The sequence below is a fragment of the Siphateles boraxobius genome, unplaced genomic scaffold, assembly GCF_051911475.1.
Source record: "Siphateles boraxobius isolate OS27281-9 unplaced genomic scaffold, OSU_SipBor_1 130, whole genome shotgun sequence".
In the NCBI taxonomy this organism is placed as follows: domain Eukaryota; kingdom Metazoa; phylum Chordata; class Actinopteri; order Cypriniformes; family Leuciscidae; genus Siphateles; species Siphateles boraxobius.
Window position 1 is genome coordinate 43,336,336 of NW_027508734.1, and position 17,705 is coordinate 43,354,040.

At 38.6% G+C, this 17,705-nt stretch overlaps 2 protein-coding genes across 2 annotated transcripts; one reads left to right on the forward strand and one right to left on the reverse strand.

Moving 5' to 3' along the window:
* Positions 1 to 237: 237 nt before the first annotated feature.
* Positions 238 to 1,925, reverse strand: smim20 (small integral membrane protein 20). Its single transcript, XM_077227320.1, has 3 exons — positions 1,750 to 1,925; positions 957 to 1,013; positions 238 to 683 (listed from the first exon to the last, which is right to left on the reverse strand). Exons 1-3 carry the CDS (start codon positions 1,856 to 1,858, stop codon positions 643 to 645), a joined length of 207 nt encoding a protein of 68 aa, XP_077083435.1. The 5' UTR covers positions 1,859 to 1,925; the 3' UTR covers positions 238 to 642.
* A 167-nt stretch (positions 1,926 to 2,092) lies between these two features.
* On the forward strand, positions 2,093 to 16,911 carry plaa (phospholipase A2-activating protein). The gene is made up of 14 exons (XM_077229538.1): positions 2,093 to 2,336; positions 3,490 to 3,683; positions 3,797 to 3,897; positions 8,917 to 9,037; positions 9,217 to 9,384; positions 9,471 to 9,606; positions 9,685 to 9,854; positions 10,615 to 10,766; positions 10,929 to 11,148; positions 12,318 to 12,383; positions 12,475 to 12,546; positions 12,632 to 12,739; positions 14,155 to 14,322; positions 15,408 to 16,911. The coding sequence occupies exons 1-14, from the start codon at positions 2,188 to 2,190 to the stop codon at positions 15,977 to 15,979; spliced, it is 2,397 nt and encodes a 798-aa protein (XP_077085653.1). The 5' UTR covers positions 2,093 to 2,187; the 3' UTR covers positions 15,980 to 16,911.
* Positions 16,912 to 17,705: the final 794 nt, after the last annotated feature.

The following is a 17,705-nucleotide window of genomic DNA, read 5'->3' on the forward strand; positions in this document are numbered from 1 at the left end:
AATTTTACTAGGGATAGTAACAAAAAAGTCTCCTGTGTGCGAATAGCAATACTAACAGAAAACAAAGGTTTTGTGTCAGATTTTAGGTTTTTAATAGAGGTTTCTCACTTGTGTAATACATTTTCATACAAAGCATGATGAACTATAACCAAAGGTCTGAAAATATTTTTTCCAGAAGATGAAGTATGACCGCCATCTAGTGGTCATATTTTTGTGAAACAAATAGGCAAGTTGAAGAACAGTTCCAAGATATTTTATTCATAATAGATAGAGAACAATCTTATGTCACTCTGTACATACACCAGAATTAATTAACACAACTCATGAAAGTGATTCATGAACATAATATTTTTAAGTGCTGACTAACACAAGTCATTATAGTTTCAATCCTATTCTCACACAAAACTCTCTCTCTCTCTCACACACACACACACACACACACACACACACACACACACACACACACACACACACACACACACACACACACACACACACACACACACACCTAAAGCCTCATTTGATGCATGGTGGCAAAAAGCTATTGTAAGTGCGTCACAAATACGCAATCCTCCTCACTGAGTTACACATCAGTCCTCATGTTTATTCATTCAGTTTTCATCCACACATGTATCACTGGAATCATGATTTTGGCTTGTAGGGATCAGACCAGATCTTCACACCTAATTCAAATAGGACACATAACAGGACAATCATATAAAGAAACTATTTTCCGTTAAATAGCATTCAAATGTGCCTAATGCAAATAAACTGTAGTAAGCTATGTACTAGAATCTACATTCCTGCCACTAAATGATCCTACTTAAAGCTTCAAACTACTAATCACATGTGTGATGTCAGGTATTACATTTATGTTTACAGTCCTACTTGCTAACAGTGTAATAAATCAAACTCACAACACTTAACAGATTTCATAACGAGTGGGCCTGACTTACCAACAGGCTGCACATCTGCTTGATTGACTCCAGATCGATTCGTCTTCTGGACCTGCTCTGTAAACACATGAACAACAATTCAGACTCTAGACTAGAGAAACGCTGACGTTAAACTTTTTATTTGGTGAATCTTACAAAAACAAGACCCTTCCACTTTACGTTTGGGTTTCCTTTTTGTTTGTTTGAGCTTCCATTTTATTATTATTATTTTTTTTAAATGTTTAAAACAATTAAAATAATCTCAGTGTGATATTTTGATGTATTATTTAAACGTTAATATTTTGAATTATATTATATTTTTATAATTTGGTTTTATTTTAATTGTTTAATTGTTTTTGTCATTTTTATTCGCTTTTGTTTTTATATGTCTGTATAGTTTTTATTAAGTTTTACTTTTTAGAGTTAGTTTATTTAGTTTGTTATTTCAGTATTTCAACTTAAGCTAAAGAATGAGAAATGTTGTCTTGGCAGCTTGCAGAAATAAAATACGTTTTAGTACATGTTTATTTTATTTCAAGTAATCAATTTAATCTGTCCATTTAGTTCAGCGTAGATTCTTTACAGCAACACATTCTACAGTCAGTGACGTGTACATTCTTCACAAATAGTCTATTATTTACATTAATGCTTTCACTACCTAAACTGAAACTGATATAATGATTATAAGACTACTGGGTCAGAAAATGAAATATAATAGAACGTGATGTTATTTTATATTAAGTTACATAAATTTACAAACATCAACAACACATGTGCAGTGTCATAATGACTAACGTAAGTGAAAAAGACTTACTGTAGTCTTCAGAGTGAGTGAGAGGGTGGAAAAATATAGGATAAAAAGCCACAGCAACAGCTGCAATAAAGCCTCCAAATATAAGCGTTATCCTCTTATTTGTGGACATTTTGACAGATTCACCTCATCCGAGGGCAAAAATCGACTCAATCTAGCTTTTCCGGGTTGAAGTTCACAAATGAAAAACAAGTTTAAAGTCTTCTATTAATCGACAGTTGTTCTATATTAAAAGTCTATATTCAAAATATTATCATTTTAAATATTATTTACATTCATTTGATATTATACTCGTAAAATGATACATTTATGTGCTAAAAGTATAGCAGCATAATAATTTATTAGCAGGACTTTTATTCTGTCGAATGTTCTCCCGTCATGCAGTGTGTGTAGTGTTGCTGTGTCAGTGCGTGCAGTGATCGCTGTCTTTCATCAGTAATAATGTCCGGTAGTAACTCATACAGACTGCGGTGCTCTCTGCCCGCGCACGAGATGGATGTCAGGGGTCTCGCCGCTGCTGCCTTTCCGGACGGAGCCTTTGTTTCCGTGTCCAGAGACCGAACCGGTCGGCTCTGGGTACCGAACCCCAGGTACATCACCAACAGCTTCCTCCGCTGCTGCTGTGTATAATATCGTTACCCGGTTTACTTTTGTTTCCGTTGGTTACTAAGCTAAGTGGTTTACAGTTTGTAGAGGTAGCTGCTAATGTATTGAGATGGGCTGCCAAATCAAGTGAAATTTGCCAACTCATGAGCATCATATCTGAAACGAAACTGACCGGTGTTGCTTTCCTGACATACAACACTCCACTAATTGTAACGTTAACGTTAAAGGAATAGTTCACCCGAAATGGATAAGAAATTGTTTAACTTTACTCGCCGTCTCATTGTTCCAAACCCGTATGGATTTTCTTTCTTCCTGCATATTTTTTTTCATATAATGGCCGTAAAGGGCGGCTGAGGGTGTCATTTTGCCTTTTGTGATCCACCGAAGAAAGTCATAGGCTACACATTGTTGACAGAATTGTCATTTTTGGGTGAACTATCCCTTTAAACCTCTAAGCGTTCTCTGGATTCGATTCATATGCAATTAGACAAAAATAAAAAACAAGTAAAACAAATAAATAAAATCATATTTATACAATACAGCTCAGAATTTTAGTGTCAGTAGGCCTAATTATTTTATTTTTTTATTTCATAAAAAGAAGAAAATAATAGTTTTATTCTGCAAGGATCCATTAAATTGATCAAAAGTGACCGGAAAAAACTTTTACCTGGTTACTTCAAATAAATGCTGTTCTTTTAAACTTTTTATTCACTTAATAATTCAAAGAAAATATTTCACACACTAAGCAGCACATTAAGCAGAATATCTGTTTTCAATATTACTCACAATTTTTTGAACAGCAAATTAGCATATAAGAAAGTTTTATGAAGGATCATTTGACACTGAAGAATGGATTAATGATGCTGAAATTTCAGATTTGCCATCACAGGAATGATTTCTGTTTTAAATGATATTAATGGTTGTTTTGTAATTCACAATATTACTGCATTTACTCTATATTTGATCAAATAAATGCAGCCTTGCTGAGTAAGATACTTCTTTAAAGAAATCTTACCGACCACAGACTTTTGAATAGTAGTGTATAAAGGATCAATTTTAAATGCATAATAAAACCAGTCCTATTAAAAATGACATAAACACTGTTAACATAGCTAACTCTTCTGTATTTTGTTGCAGTGAAAACCAGTCCTTTACTGAGATGCTCTGCATGAACGGCCACTCAAACTTTGTGTCTTGTGTGTGTATCATTGCTCCCAATGAAACCTATCCCCGAGGGCTCATCGCCACTGGAGGACACGACAACAACATTTGTGTGTTTTCACTAGACCGACCAGACCCTCTGTTCACCCTCAAGGGTCACAAAAACACAGGTACTGTCCACTGCTAATTATGTATCACAGATGTTTAACTGCATGCAGATGTTCTTGAAATGCCCTGGAATGATTTCTGTACCCATTCCTGGGGTTTTTGTGTGTGTTTACAGTCTGTACACTCTCAGCTGGCAAATTTGGCACAATATTGAGTGGCTCATGGGACACTACAGCCAAAGTCTGGCTCGGAGAGAAGTGCATGATGACTTTACAGGTAAAATGCCAGGGTTCTTGTTCTTGGTATCACCACAGTAGGGCTGCACTATTAATCAAAATAAAACCATAATCACAATTTGGTTTAGTGTGATAATCAGGTCGCAATGGATGCGATTTAATTAAATAAATAAATGGCACTGTGTTCTTTTACACGTGAGCAGCTCATGATCTGATGTTTTCAGTGTTTTGGAGCAGCTCAGTTCACAGTAAATGCTGCTTTACATTAACTCATCTATGCATGTTTTGGTCACTTATAATATCCATTTGGGAGCACAACATGTGCCGACTTCCCAAATTGTTTTCACGAGTTCACACTTACTGTACATGCAGTCATATAGGGTTAAAGGGATAGTTGACCCCAAAATGAAAATTATGTCATCAATTTCTCACCTGATGTCATTCCAAACCCATAACGGCCGTTTCACACCGCAAGCATGAGCGGCCCGTGAGCAGCACGTCAGCGCAACTACATCGTCACTGCAGCTGCAGACGCGCGCGAGTATTCACACTGGAAGCGTTTGTACAGCGTCACAACAGCGGCTCCCAGGCTAAATATAAGGCTACATATAAGTAAGCATTTCTTTACAAAGACTTTTGAAAAATTTGTTTTTTGAAGTTGGTGGTTAAAAACATTTGAAGTTTGTTCAAAGCACAAACTGAATAATTAAAAACAAGTTTAATGGGTAGCCTACATTTTCTATAAAATTTTATTTTCTTTATGTTAGTCTTCATTGCAATTCTTGTTAAAACACACTAGACATGCAAATTCTATGCGTTTTGGGCACTTTTTGTGTGAAATCATATTAATTTTGTCCATCAAAAGTGTGGTTTCACTTTAATTGAGCGTGAGCAGCGCAGCAAAAATATACTCGAAGCCGAAAACCCCGCTTCACTGCTGCTCACGCGACGCTCCTGCTTGACGCTCACGCGCTGCTCCTGCTCGCGGTGTGAACGCACTCATTGATTAACATGCACGCCGAAAAAAATACGCGCTGCTCACGCGCCGCTGTCGCTTGCGGTGTGAAACGGCCGTAAGACTTTCCTTCATCTTTGGAACACAAATGAAGATCTTTTTGATGAACTATGAGAGATTTTAGTCCCTCCATTTGCAGCTATGCAACTACCACTTTGATGCTTCAAAATGTTCATAAAGAGATCGTAAAACTAATCCAATTTTACGAAGAGACACAATTGCTTTATATGATGAACAGATTGAATTTAGGCTTTTATTCACATATAAACATTCATCAACTCACAAATCAGTTGTGGTAAATGGAAGCTCAAGCATGTTGTCTTGACATGTGAGAACCACAAGAACCAATTAGGTTCATTCCCGTGTCACGCAGAACATTTTAGCTTCTGCAAGAACCAATGAGGTTCATTCTCGTGTTACACAGCACGTTTGAACTTTAGCAAGAACCAATGAGGTTCATTCTCATGTTAAGCAGCACGTTTAGCTTCAGCAAGAACCAATGAGGTTCATTCTCATGTTACGCAACGCGTTTGAACTTCAGCAAGAACCAATGAGGTTCATTCTCATGTTAAGCAGCACGTTTAGCTTCAGCAAGAACCAATGAGGTTCATTCTCATGTTACGCAACGCGTTTGAACTTCAGCAAGAACCAATGAGGTTCATTCTCGTGTTAAGCAGCACGTTTAGCTTCTGCAAGAACCAATGAGGTTCATTCTCGTTTTACGCAGCACCTTTCAGCTTCCGCAAGAACCAATGAGGTTCATTCTCATGTTACGCAGTGCATTTGACCTTCAGCAAGAACCAATGAGGTTCATTCTCGTGCTACGCAGCACGTTTGACCTTCAGCAAGAACCAATGAGGTTCATTCTCGTGCTACGCAGCACGTTTGACCTTCAGCAAGAACCAATGAGGTTCATTCTCATGTTACGCAGTGCGTTTGACCTTCAGCAAGAACCAATGAGGTTCATTCTCATGTTACGCAGTGCGTTTGACCTTCAGCAATAACCAATGAGGTTCATTCTCATGTTACGCGGTGCGTTTGACCTTCAGCAATAACCAATGAGGTTCATTCTCATGTTACGCAGTGCGTTTGACCTTCAGCAATAACCAATGAGGTTCATTCTTCGTGTTACGCAGTGCGTTTCAGCTTCAGCAAGAACCAATGAGGTTCATTCTTTGTGTTACGCAGTGCGTTTCAGCTTCAGCAATAACCAATGAGGTTCATTCTCGTGTTACGCAGCACGTTTGACCTTCAGCAAGAACCAATGAGGTTCATTCTCGTGCTATGCAACACGTTTGACCTTCAGCAAGAACCAATGAGGTTCATTCTCATGTTACGCAGTGCGTTTGACCTTCAGCAATAACCAATGAGGTTCATTCTTCATGTTACACAGCACGTTTTTGACCTTCAGCAAGAACCAATGAGGTTCATTCTCGTGTTACGCAGCACGTTTGACCTTCAGCAAGAACCAATGAGGTTCATTCTCGTGCTATGCAGCACGTTTGACCTTCAGCAAGAACCAATGAGGTTCATTCTCATGTTACGCAGTGCGTTTGACCTTCAGCAATAACCAATGAGGTTCATTCTTCGTGTTACGCAGTGCGTTTCAGCTTCAGCAAGAACCAATGAGGTTCATTCTCGTGTTACGCAGCACGTTTGACCTTCAGCAAGAACCAATGAGGTTCATTCTCGTGCTATGCAGCACGTTTGACCTTCAGCAAGAACCAATGAGGTTCATTCTCATGTTACGCAGTGCGTTTGACCTTCAGCAATAACCAATGAGGTTCATTCTTCGTGTTACGCAGTGCGTTTCAGCTTCAGCAAGAACCAATGAGGTTCATTCTCATGTTACGCAGCACGTTTGACCTTCAGCAAGAACCAATGAGGTTCATTCTCGTGTTACGCGGCGCGTTTGAGCTTCAGCAAGAGGTTTGTTCTCGCGCATCAAGTAGACTTGTTTGAGCTTCTGTTTATGTTCGGTGATATGAACATGCTCTTTATGAACATTTTGAAGTGTCAAAGTGGTAGTTGCTTACCTTTCAATGGAGGGACAGAAAGCTCTCGGATATCATCAAAAAGATCTTCATCTGTGTTCCGAAGATGAATGAAAGTCTTACTGGTTTGGAACGACACGAGGGTGAGAAATTAATGACAGAATTTTCATTTTTGGGTCAACTATACCTTTACGTATGCATATTTAGTGTGCTGTCCAAAGCGAGTGCTCCGAGTTTGGAATTTGCCCTGAACCCAAAGTACCCCCCCATCCTTGACTAGGATAGGAACAACCTTAAAAGTTAGGCGTGGAAGTGGTGGAGGGATGCTGCAATTCTGTCACTGGACAGAGGTGAGAGATGCCTATAAATACAGGTCTCTTCTTACACTGATTGGTTGGATTACCTGAACGTACTCCTCCATAACTTTGTTAAATAAACTTCAATACATAAACCTCATTATGAGAAATAAAAATTAAATTTTTATTTTGCCAAAATAAAAGCAATATGGTTTAAAATTAGTGCTGTCAAACGATTAAAATATTTAATCACGATTAATCGCATTAATGTCATAGTTAACTCGCGATTAATCGCATTTAATCGCACATTTTTATCTATTCTAAATGTCTCTTGATTTTTTTTTTATCCCATTATTTTTTCTCATTTTAATGCTCTTATCAACATGGAAAAGTGGATCGGCTTGCTTTGTGCAAATGTTTTTTATTGAAAACAACATTGGCATATATTGTGTTCAATTTCACACTAAAACATTCTTACTTGGAGCAAATAATCTCTCACACAATGTAACACTGTCCATCAATAAAAGGGTGAAAGAAATACTGACGAGGTCCTGATATTGACGAGGGGGCGGAGAATTCGCATCAGCTGTGTGTGTGTGTGTGTTTGGCCATCATCAAGTGGTATTTCAGACTGGACGTGCTGCGATGATGATAGCTCAGTTCACAACGACAAAACACACAGATCACTTTGGTCTCTTCAATGGAACCATTTGGCAACTTTTTAAAAGTAAACGTTCCATTCAGAATCTTATTGGCATCCATTTCGGTGTCTCGCGCTCGTCATCCACTCAAAACTGGACGTTTTGAACGTTCCTATAACATTCAGAAATAACGTTTTTATAACTTAATGGGAACGTTATGAAAACGTTCTTATAACCTAAAATTGTTAGCTGGGGAAGAGGAGAGATTCGCGATTGCACTGAACACGTTTTAAGTGCAGGCACATATTGTCTGAGCGAGCCCAGAGAAAATTCTAACAAGAGCAGCGTGTATCTGAGAGCGCGCGACTCGAGCAGAGAGATTCGTGCTCGGCACATTATATTCCACGCGCGAGCAGAGAGATTCGCGCTCGCGCATCCGGCTCGCAAGCCCAAACAAGTGTGTGCGGCGTGCCTGTTGTTTTGTTTCCGGTCTAGCTAGATCCGCTTGCGCTTTCAAAACGTCCATGCCGCGTCCTATTGCAAAAGCATGTGAAAAAAAACTACAAAGTTTGCTAGGCCAAAAAGACCGTTAATCGCGCGATAAAAAAATTAACGCCGTTAAAATGGGTTTGCGTTAACGCCGTTAATAACGCGTTTAACTGACAGCCCTATTTAAAATAAAGAAATTAAGAAAATATAAATAATATATTAGTATATACATTTTAGTTTTTTTATTAATTTTAATATATTAATAAATGTATTAAGCCCTATATTTTACACTATTATTTAACAGTAAAATAAAAATATTACAATTTCATTTAATAATAATAATTATAGTCATATTGACATATAATAACAAAAAAATGTTTTATCCAAATTGGACCAGGAGGGTTTTTTTTATCGCATTTGCAATCACAATTTGTATCAGTAAATTGCAATAAATAAACAAAATTCTCATCATGCAGCCTTACACCACAGCTTTTCTTAAATATGTCCCCCTCCCCACCCTGTCTCTTTGAGAGGGTGATTAGATACGCTCATATTGCTTGCAATCGATTTCAGTACAGTGTGAATATGTGCTGACTGGTTTCTTCTGTTATTGCTACTCCTCAGGGACACACGGCTGCTGTATGGGCCGTGCTCATTTTACCGGATCAGGGCTTAATGCTGTCTGGATCAGCTGACAAGACCATCAAGTTATGGAAAGCTGGTCGCTGTGAGAACACCTACACTGGTACATTGGCGCAACTGATAGCTCTAATGCTTTTTACAAAACAACATTGATGCTGTATATAGAAACTGTGGAGCTTGTGTAGTGTTTACAGCTCTCCAGAAGCGGTCACCATGTGTAAAGATTGTGGCACGGGTGAAATGCAATGTTTGACTGTGATATTTGAAATATGTGTCCTGCAGGTCATGAGGACTGTGTGCGAGGGCTCGCGGTGATAAACGACGTGGAGTTTTTCTCCTGCAGTAATGACGCCAGTATAAGACGGTGGATGGTGACGGGTGAATGCGTGCAGATTTACTACGGACACACTAACTATATCTACAGCCTTGCTGTCTTTCCTAACGGACAAGGTGATTACCTTTAGTTTTGTCGTATGTGTGCTACATTTTTGTGCATAAAATCTCCCATATTGTCCTCTCTTTTTTTCCTGTCATAGACTTCATAAGCACAGGAGAGGACAGGACACTGAGGGTGTGGAGGAAGGGGGAATGTTCCCAGACTATCCGTCTTCCTGCCCAGTCAGTGTGGTGCTGCTGTATTCTGCCTAATGGAGACATTGCTGTGGGAGCCAGGTATACATACTATTTCTGTTATATAATAATTCACTTTATTAGCCTGCATGAGGCTGAGCGTTTCACATTTCTCTGAAGCGATGGCATTATCCGTGTGTTCACTGAGAGCGAAGAGCGTGTAGCAAGTGCTCAGGACGTACAGGCTTTTGAGGATGAGCTCTCCAAAGCCATCATCGATCCCAAGACTGGAGACTTGGGCGACATCAAGATCGAGGACTTACCTGGGAGAGAACACCTCAATGAACCAGGTAAGGCTTGTACACATGCAGTGTTTCCAAGAACATTAAGCAGATGTGTTTGCCTATAATGGATCTTTAGTGTGAATGAATAATAGACTACCATTCAAGATTATGGAGTTTTGAAAGAAATTAATACTTTTATTCATCAAGGCTGCATTGATTATAAGTGACAGTAGAAATGTATTTAAAAAATATTGTTTTATTCAAATAAATGCTGTTATTTTGAACTTTAACCACAGAATCCTGAAAAAAAATCCATTTCCACAAAAATATTAAGCAGCACAACTGTTTTTAAAATTGATAATAATAAGTGTTTCTTGAGCAGTAAATTCTTGAGCATATTAAAAGAATTTCTAAAGACGCGTGACATTGAAGACTGGAGTAATGATGCTGAAAATTCAGCTTTACCATTTGCAGGAATAAACTACACTGTAAATATGTAATTATTTAAATATGTAATAATATTTCACAATATTACTGTTTTTCATTGGTGGTGGTTGAGGAGATTCCCCCTTCTATGTAAAGTGATTTTAATGGCCGCTATATAAATGTAATGAATTATTATTATTATTATTATTTTTACTGTGTACTTATTTAAATAAATGCAGCCTTGAGCATAAGACTTTTTTCAAAACATAAAAAAAAATTCTTACCAACCCCAAACTTTTGAAAGGTAACAGTAAGTTTTATATTACGTTATATTCAATTATAATTAATACGTTTATATAAAATCTAAATGTTTGCTCCCTGTATTATGGTATATTTTTAGGGAATCGTGATGGACAGACGCGGCTCATAAAGGAGGATTCTAATGTTGAAGCATATCAGTGGAGCATGAGTGACGAACGCTGGGTGAAGATTGGAGATGTAGTGGGCGGGTCTTCTCAGCAAAGTTCAAAGCGAGTGATGTATGAAGGCAAGGTGAGACTCTAGTAGATTTTGCTCATGTTGTGGTTTGTATGGTGTGTCAGTGGTTTGAAATAAATCTTTGTTTAATGTCCAACGTTGATACTGTACAGAGGTTAAACCATTGCTAATCAAGTTGGAATCATGTTGTAACCTCTGTGCTTTCTCTGCCTAAAGGAGTACGACTTTGTCTTCTCCATCGATGTGAATGAGGGCGGTCCACCCATGAAGCTGCCTTATAATGTGACTGATGACCCCTGGCTAGTAGCTCACAACTTCTTGGAGAAGAATGACCTGAGCCCCATGTTCTTGGATCAGGTGGCTAATTTCATCATCGAAAACACTAAAGGCCAGACTCTTGGGGCAGCCCCCGCTTCGGTCGCAGACCCTTTCACAGGTAACCGGATCACTAATAAATAGCTGGTGTGGTATATATTCACATACACACTAGGGATGAGTCACGATTTTCGAATATTCAACTAGTTGATTTAATTATAGAATATCGAATAGGTTGTGCGATTATTGTAAAAAAACAAAAAAAAAATCCCCATGTGTTAGGTGCTGATGTAGTGACACGTTCATGTAACCAGAGGGTTACGCTGCCAATAACACACCTAAAAGCTGTCACAAAGAACCGGCAAAAGTAATGATTATGAATGTGTCAAATATAGCAAGGAGACATGTTAATTGTTTATTAATAAACTAGTGTTTTCTGTGTCAGTGTCGGCTGCAAAGATGAAGTTGACGATGCTGACTCGCCATCTTCGCAGTAGTGAACGTGCCTATAGAGAGATTATTACATGTTAGGCCTACATAAGCAGAGAGTAGTATGTTTCTTTTCGTTTTGAATTTTTTTGTTTAAAAGATAGACATTTCAAGCTTTCTATAGATATATTTATCATGTCTGTGAGGCAGGCAAGTAGCTCATACTCTGAGTTTAGGTTCCTTTATGAGACGAGTTCCAGTTCACGTGCAGTGCAAGTGATCGCACCGGCGCCTCCATTTCCTGAATATATTGTCTGCTATATTTGCTTCTTATTTATTAAATCCAGGCAATTGGTTGATGAAACATTGATTAAAATTAAGATACAATTTATACTAAATGAAATTCACTTTAAAGAAAGTCTTTCTACAAAACAAAGCTTAATGAAGTGGTCAAAATCATGCCTGACCCACTCCATGTCTCCCGATATATAGCGCATCTTATGATCCTATCTTACTCATGCAGTTAACTTTTCATATAATCAACATAGATGAAATCAAAAAATACCATTATGTTATTTAAACATAAATATGAAACTAAATGCGTTTTCTTTAATGACTACAACATGGTTATAAGCTCCAGTAGAGAAATTTAATGTTGGAGGTGGAGCGGTATTTGAGCAAATGTCGTTTTACCAGTGAGCAGGTGGGGGACGGAGGGGTGCGATTTTCGAATAATAATTGAATAATTCCCAGCAGTCATCGAATATTATTTTTCCTTGAAATGCCCATCCCTAATACACACACCTTGTTCAGTTGAAGGTAAAGACTGAAGTGTGATTTATGTTCCTCCTGTGTTTTCAGGTGCAGGGCGATACATCCCAGGTTCAGGAGAAGGCAGCCAAGGATTTGGTGTTGATCCTTTCACAGGTATGCTTTTTTGAATAGCACTTGTTATTTTCTAATATGAAACCAAAGGTTTTCTGTAGATTATGAGAGATGTTTGTATTCGTTTGTGCAGGAGCTGGTCGGTATATTCCCGGGTCAGAATCCACAGGCACAAGGCCTTCAGGCGGAGCTGATCCTTTTACTGGTAAAATACATAGATATGCGCAAATACACAGTGCCACACTCACATATGGATCATGTGCACTAATGTACCTCTCAATGCTCTCCAGGTGGCAGTGCCTATTCCTCTTCCTCTCGCCAGAAAGCTACAACTAACATCTTTTTCCCCAATACCGATGGAGTTATGTTTGAACAGGCGAATATCACTCAGATTCTTGGTAAGTGACACTTTTACATCAGAATTTGTCTTAATCAGAGTCTTGGCTTCAGCTTGATGTAAGGTGGGCCACAGGCCTTTCAGGTTGGGCTTTTTAGACACGATACCATGATAATACAGTGTTAATAACATGATATTCTGTTAAGCAGTGTTATATTAGTATTATTGATACCATTAAAGTTTTTTAATTTAGATTTTGTTTTTTAATTTTAAAGTCCCCCTGTAGTCAATCATTTTATCCCTTAAAACTCATCTTTGATCACCAAAATGACATATTTAAAAGTTTTTTTTCTTTCAAAAATAGTTTCTTCATGCCTTAAAATAGCTTGATTGTAACTCTCCACTCACTCGCACCAGCTCAGAGATCCACTCATTGACGTGATTGGTTAAAAGAAGATAGTTTGTGACGTCAGAAACAACAGCGATTTCAAACCACGTTTTTGAGACTGTCTTTGGTTCACTGTAGTTTTAAAGGACAAGTTCGGAAGGTTTCTGTATTAGCCCCCCCCACAGGGTTACATAGGGGCACTGATAGAATCATTCATAAAACGCATTACACTATAGTTTACAAAGACGTGAAACTCACCGAGTGGTCTGGGGTGTTCACTGATATGCTCACACAAAAATCGCTGCAAAAGATGCTTTCCAACAGGTTTTATCGTAGTTTTTGTCCAACTCCATTGACTTGTATTGGATGTTCTGTGAGGTACGGTATTACTCCGCCGCCGGAGATGGAAATGGGGTTGTTTGTATTCTTTCTGTAGTTATGCAGTTGCGGTATCGTAGGCTACACTATCCAAACATTGGCAAAAGTGCATTATCGCCACCAACTGGGCTGGAGTGTCTATTATTCAAGCTCTCAATGGAAGAATGTACTGTTGTGAGGCGTTTGGAAAAATAGGTCCACAGTTTTACAACGAATGGTTAAACACCTGTTGGAAAGCATCTTTTGCAGCGATTTTTGTGAATTTTCAAAATCACCAATGGTGTTGACTTATTATTTTGTACATGGTTTGTCTTAAAGCATATTAAAAACACCACATAGACATATGACAACATTAAAAGCTTGATTTTCACCACAGGGGCACTTTTTTCCTAAATATGTCTATTTATTTTAGTTATTATTTTAGCACTTCAGACTCAACCTAAACAAAAATTACTTTTCCAGGTCATTTTTATTTTATTTCAAGAAATTATTTTCTGGTTTAATTTTTTGTTAAATTAACTATAGAAATCCTGCTATATATGTAGGTGTGTATGCATTTAAAGTGTTTTTGACTTCATCTCCGTGGGCCCCTCGTGATTGGGCGGTCCAGGCCCCTCTGGAGAGCCAGGCTCCTCAATCAATAATGTCATATTTGCTGATAATAATTTCTCCTGTATTCCTACATAACATTTCCCCAATATTACGCATAGGTAAGCTTCGGGAGCTGAACAACGATGCTCCTGCGGACCATAAGCTGAGTGACACAGCATTGGACTGTCTGGAGAAGTTGTTAATGCTAGTTTCAGACCCGAAGAACCAGGAACAGCCCACAGCAGACCAGATCAGTGTTCTCTGGAGGACTAGCCACTGGCCAGAAGGCAAGACATTGAGATTACTTTATTAAAAAAAACAAAAACTATTCACTATACTACCAATGTTTAGCAAAGCATCACTGAGGGCAAGGGTGTTTAATCCTGCTCCTGGAGGGCCAAGGCCCAGCAGAGTTTAGCTACCTTCAACCCTCATGAAACCAATTATCAAGGTCTTCAGAATTACAAACTACTAGTCATGTGTGTTAACTCTGCAGGTAGATGGTCTACCAAAAGCAGGATTGGACACCCCTGACATTTGATTCGGAACCTGGGGCCAGTTGTATATCTAGTTGTATATCGACTTTTTATGTGACTTTGTGACCAGTCTTAAAGAAAAAATTAGATACTAACTAAGGCTAGATAGTAACCAATTACTACATTAATCTGGATACATTTGAAAATGCCGTTTTCGTTTAAAAGCGCTCTCCGTCCACACTAACGTTATCAGGCGTTCTTCAAAAGTTTTTCATCCACACTGAAACCTCATAAAACGCTAAATTCACCTTACTCCGCATGCGTAAAAGCTCACTGAGATGATACAGACAGAAAAATAAATAATAAAGTTATCGCGCACTACTTCTGGTAGGATATTTTATTTGGCAAAATATCTCACCATTCACTGATCGATCCAGGTCGCACTCACTCACCCACCCACCATATGTTTGGTCTTAAACGCAACGGCTCTCATGTTTTGCCGCAGGACAGTAAATGCAAAAAAAATGTCTGTCATCTTTGCAGGACTTTGATATGAAGAGTGTGCAAAGTAACATATTTTAACAACTGTGTGAATGTGAATAGCACATAACAGACACAATACCGGTATAAACATGAATATAGTGTTGGTACAATATGCGTCACATGACTAAAGCTAAAATTCCTTGTGCGCAAACAAATTTTTTTTTTTTTTCAATAATCCATTACACTCTGATCTACGTCTTAATACAGAAGAAAATATCTGTTGTTACTTCTGTTTCATCGTGACTTTAATCCAAAATTGTTTCTCTGTAAATCAAAATAGCCCATTAAACAGATTGTAGTAAGTACTATAATAAAGCTCAATCAATTTAATCAGTCATCATCTCCCTCCTCAGACATTGTCTTCCCTGTGTTGGACATCCTGCGCTTGGCTGTGCGCCATCCTGAAGTCAATGCCCAGCTTTGTGGCGGGACAGAGGGTGCCAGTCTCTGCAACCATCTCCTGGGTCTCATGACCCCCGAAGGAAGGCCTGCAAATCAAATGCTGGCGCTCCGCACTCTCTGCAACTGTTTCTCTGGATCCCATGGCCGCGCTCTACTCTTGGGGCACCGTGACACAGTCCTGTCCCGGGCCGGAGACCTCCGTGCCGTCTGCAACAAGAACATCCACGTGGCATTGGCTACCCTGCTGCTCAACTACGCTGGAAGATTGTACGGTCAACCCGCTGAGATCGAGGCCAAGGCACAGTGCTTGTCAGTGGCTAGCACTGCCTTAGAGGTCGTACAGGACAAAGAGGCCGTCTTCAGGATTCTGGTGGCCCTGGGGACCACAGTGGCCGGGGACAACACTGCAAAGGACCTTGCACGATCTTTGGGTGTCAACTCTCAGATTTCTAAATACGCCAGGGTCTCTGAGCCGGCCAAAGTGGGCGAGTGCTGCCGACTAGTGCTCGATGAACTGCAGTGATGTCGGGAAGGTGTCAAACTGGATGCAACCGTCGTCTCCTTCTATTACTACACCTCCATGATAAAACCACCATCTTTCAGATCTCTTAAACCTCAATCTCTATTTCATTAGTTTGTATTTAAATTTTCACATTTTGATGCTGAATGGATTTGAATGAATGCATGATGTGAATAAACACTGGTGATTAATCTAAATTCTTAAAGCAAGACTCATGTTATTGATGTAGATCGGTGGTTCTCAACCTTTTTGAGTCGAAGGCCCCCTTATTGTCCAACACAATATTTTTAGGCTAAAACCACGTCTACACCAGACTACACGCATGACGTGACAAAGTTAAAGAGAACCCATTATAATCAGTGATACTGTCTATCACTGGATGTGGCGCCATGTTACGACATCGCACAGTAAACTGATGCCCTGTTCCATTTCTGATGTACTCCATTCCATGCATTTGCACTACTTCCAACAACAGGACAAATGGATTTAGAACTTTCTCTTTTGACATGTATAGTAAGGACCCGCTGTAGACAAACTGTAAGATATTTCTGGTGTTTCTGCTTTAATTGACAAAGCTGCTTGTTTTCAAACTTTTTTTATTAACAGAAACTAGGAGTATTGATGTATTAAATCAATGAACCACGATTCATTTTGTGATTCCAGACGTTTCTATAACTGTACAGTATGTTCTTGAATAAAGGCCAATAACTATAAAATAGTTATTGGAGGGAAAAAATAAGAAATGTCAGTTTACATATGATTTTATTTCAATTTAAATTATTTTAATATATTCATATTCATCCTGTGGCTTTAATATTAATTAATAATATTAATAATCATTCCCTGGTTGAGAACCACTTACTGATATCTATCATATCGTTACTTACAGTACTTAACATAAAGTCAAAAATAAACTTAACTGCATTAAGATTTTATTTTCATAATGTGGCATATTTCTGAGTAAGTGGGCCTTTATTTGGACTGTGAAAAGTGATCTCCGTTTATCAGGACGTCACAATAAGAGTATTTGGTGGTGTCGGCTATGGGTGTGCGATATACCGATTTTGGATCGTGACCGATTAGCGGCGAAGAGAGTTCGTAGTATCGTGTATTCTACCAGCTGAAGTTCTGACGCAGCGCCCTCGTCCCAATTACAATGCCTTACATCACGTTTAGCAACACAGTGTGACGTTGCACTTCTGCATCATCACTTCTAGGTAATAAGTGTATTATTTGCAAGCCTTGCCTGTTAAACTTTTTATTCACACTATGTCCCGAGATACGCTTTTCTGAGCGCGTACACTCGACTCGGAGCTAGCGAACACTAAAAGCCTGTGCCTGTCACACAGCGAGTGAGTAACGTTACTGAACTAGGTTCTCTTCCGCGTCTTATTGTGTTTAAACTGTTGAATACAAGGTAAACATAAACAGTCGTTTATTATCTTAAGTAAGTTCGGATGCGTGTCAGTATATAGAATGTATTCGTGTCATCTGTGTCATTCATGTTAATCAAAGAACAAAAGACAACGAGGAAATCACTCACTGCTCTTGACTGAATAACTTTAGCAGCTTTAATAAGAATCATTTAATTCATACAGTGAAGTCTGTAAAAGTAGGCCTACTGTTTATTTCATTTGTATGTCCTGTTATTTGTTGCATATTTATTCTTATTTTTAATAATTAAACAAAAAATAAAATAAAGTTAAATCATATTTTGGCCGTATCGCCC

Coding starts and splice junctions, on each gene's coding strand:
- smim20 (XM_077227320.1), bottom strand. CDS start 1,858: ATGTCCACAAATAAGAGGATAACGCTTATATTTGGAGGCTTTATTGCA. Junction 1,014..1,749: donor CACTCACTCTGAAGACTACA/GTAAGTCTTTTT, acceptor ATGTGTTTACAG/AGCAGGTCCAGAAGACGAAT. Junction 684..956: donor AGCAGATGTGCAGCCTGTTG/GTAAGTCAGGCC, acceptor TATTTGAATTAG/GTGTGAAGATCTGGTCTGAT.
- plaa (XM_077229538.1), top strand. CDS start 2,188: ATGTCCGGTAGTAACTCATACAGACTGCGGTGCTCTCTGCCCGCGCAC. Junction 9,038..9,216: donor CTGTGAGAACACCTACACTG/GTACATTGGCGC, acceptor TGTGTCCTGCAG/GTCATGAGGACTGTGTGCGA. Junction 12,547..12,631: donor CGGAGCTGATCCTTTTACTG/GTAAAATACATA, acceptor AATGCTCTCCAG/GTGGCAGTGCCTATTCCTCT.